General features: G+C 53.8%; 1 protein-coding gene across 1 annotated transcript; it reads left to right on the forward strand.

Annotated features, from left to right (window-relative positions):
* Window positions 1-218: 218 nt before the first annotated feature.
* HRG_01648 (uncharacterized protein) lies at window positions 219-407 on the forward strand (the record flags this gene model as incomplete). The annotated part of the gene is made up of 2 exons (XM_044860119.1): window positions 219-226; window positions 281-407. 2 exons carry the CDS (start codon window positions 219-221, stop codon window positions 405-407), a joined length of 135 nt encoding a protein of 44 aa, XP_044723752.1.
* Between the last annotated feature and the right edge of the window lie 904 nt (window positions 408-1,311).

The following is a 1,311-nucleotide window of genomic DNA, read 5'->3' on the forward strand; positions in this document are numbered from 1 at the left end:
TCGACTGCTCCGACTAGGCCGGGCGCCGCCGCGGCGGCAGCTACTACTAGTACGCGCGAGCCGGCCGCGCCTATAAGGCGGCGCCTCCCGTCCTGCTCGCTGCGGCGTCGGCTTAGAAGGCCGGCTCGCACGGGCAGGCGTAGGGGGCTGCTAAGAAGCGCCTTACCGCCGCCGCCGCCGCCTACCGTAACCTCCGCGCCCTTAAGCGATAAGGCCTTATGCCTAAGTAAGTCCTACTCCTCCGCTCCCTTATTTCCGCCTCTAACGCACCCGGCGCTAGGGATACTGCCTCCGTCGCCCTATCGGCGGTCCCCTTAGCCGTGCCCGCCTCCGCTACCGCCGCTGCCCTTGCCGCCGCCGCTGGCCGCCGCCCCTCTACCCCCGGAGCCGCCGCCGCCGCCGACTAGCTTACGGGCTTAGAGGGCCGCCTTAGCGCCCTAGAGACCGCCGCCGCCGCTAATAAGAAGGAGGAGGCTAATAAGGACGATAATAATAAAGACAATAATAATAATAACGATAAGAAATAGGCCTAGGTAGTCTAGGGGCTCCGCCCTATAATAAACGCTATTTTTATCTCTGCCTATACTATTGCGCTTATATTACCTATATTACCGTAACTGCCCCCTCCGCTATACTTACTTCGTAGTCTTAGCCTAGGCTACTATCGGTAGTCCGCTAGTCCGTCGTTCTCGTCTACTATTCTAAATAAGGCTTCGAACTTATTAAGGGCTATAGTTCCCGTAAACTTATATATAGGTTCCTACGTAGGGTCGAGATACCCGCGCTACTTAATAAGGACCTCCTAGCGTTTCCCCTTACCGACCTTTTTCTAGCGCGCGGCCTATATCTCTTTAACCTCGAACTCGTCCTCTCCCTCTACCTCGATTACGGGCGGTTAAGCGTCCGCTGCTTCTTATCCGGGCAGCGGGTTAAAGGAGGCTCTACGAAGGAGGTCTATATTAATCTTATTATAGACCCCCGTTAGGAGACTATCGAGCTCTATAACCTACGGGCTAATAACCCTCTATACCGTAAACTTCGCGTATAGCTAGTTAAGCTTCTTCTTTAGCCGTGCTAACCTATAGTTATAGAGGTCTAGCTATACCTTATCTCTTACCGTAAACCTATCTACTAGGGCCCTAGTCTTATTAGCGTGCCGCTCTTAATCTTACGCCGCGGCGGCTATCGCGGATTAGTAATAATCTATAGTCTCCTATAGCTTTTATACGAACGCGGAGGCGCGGCCCTCTAGTAACGAATTACTATACTGCTCCGCTACTACGCTTACGGTAAAGGGAACTAGTAAGGGTA

The sequence above is a fragment of the Hirsutella rhossiliensis genome (genome assembly GCF_020360975.1).
Source record: "Hirsutella rhossiliensis strain HR02 chromosome Unknown scaffold00002, whole genome shotgun sequence".
NCBI classification, from domain to species: domain Eukaryota; kingdom Fungi; phylum Ascomycota; class Sordariomycetes; order Hypocreales; family Ophiocordycipitaceae; genus Hirsutella; species Hirsutella rhossiliensis.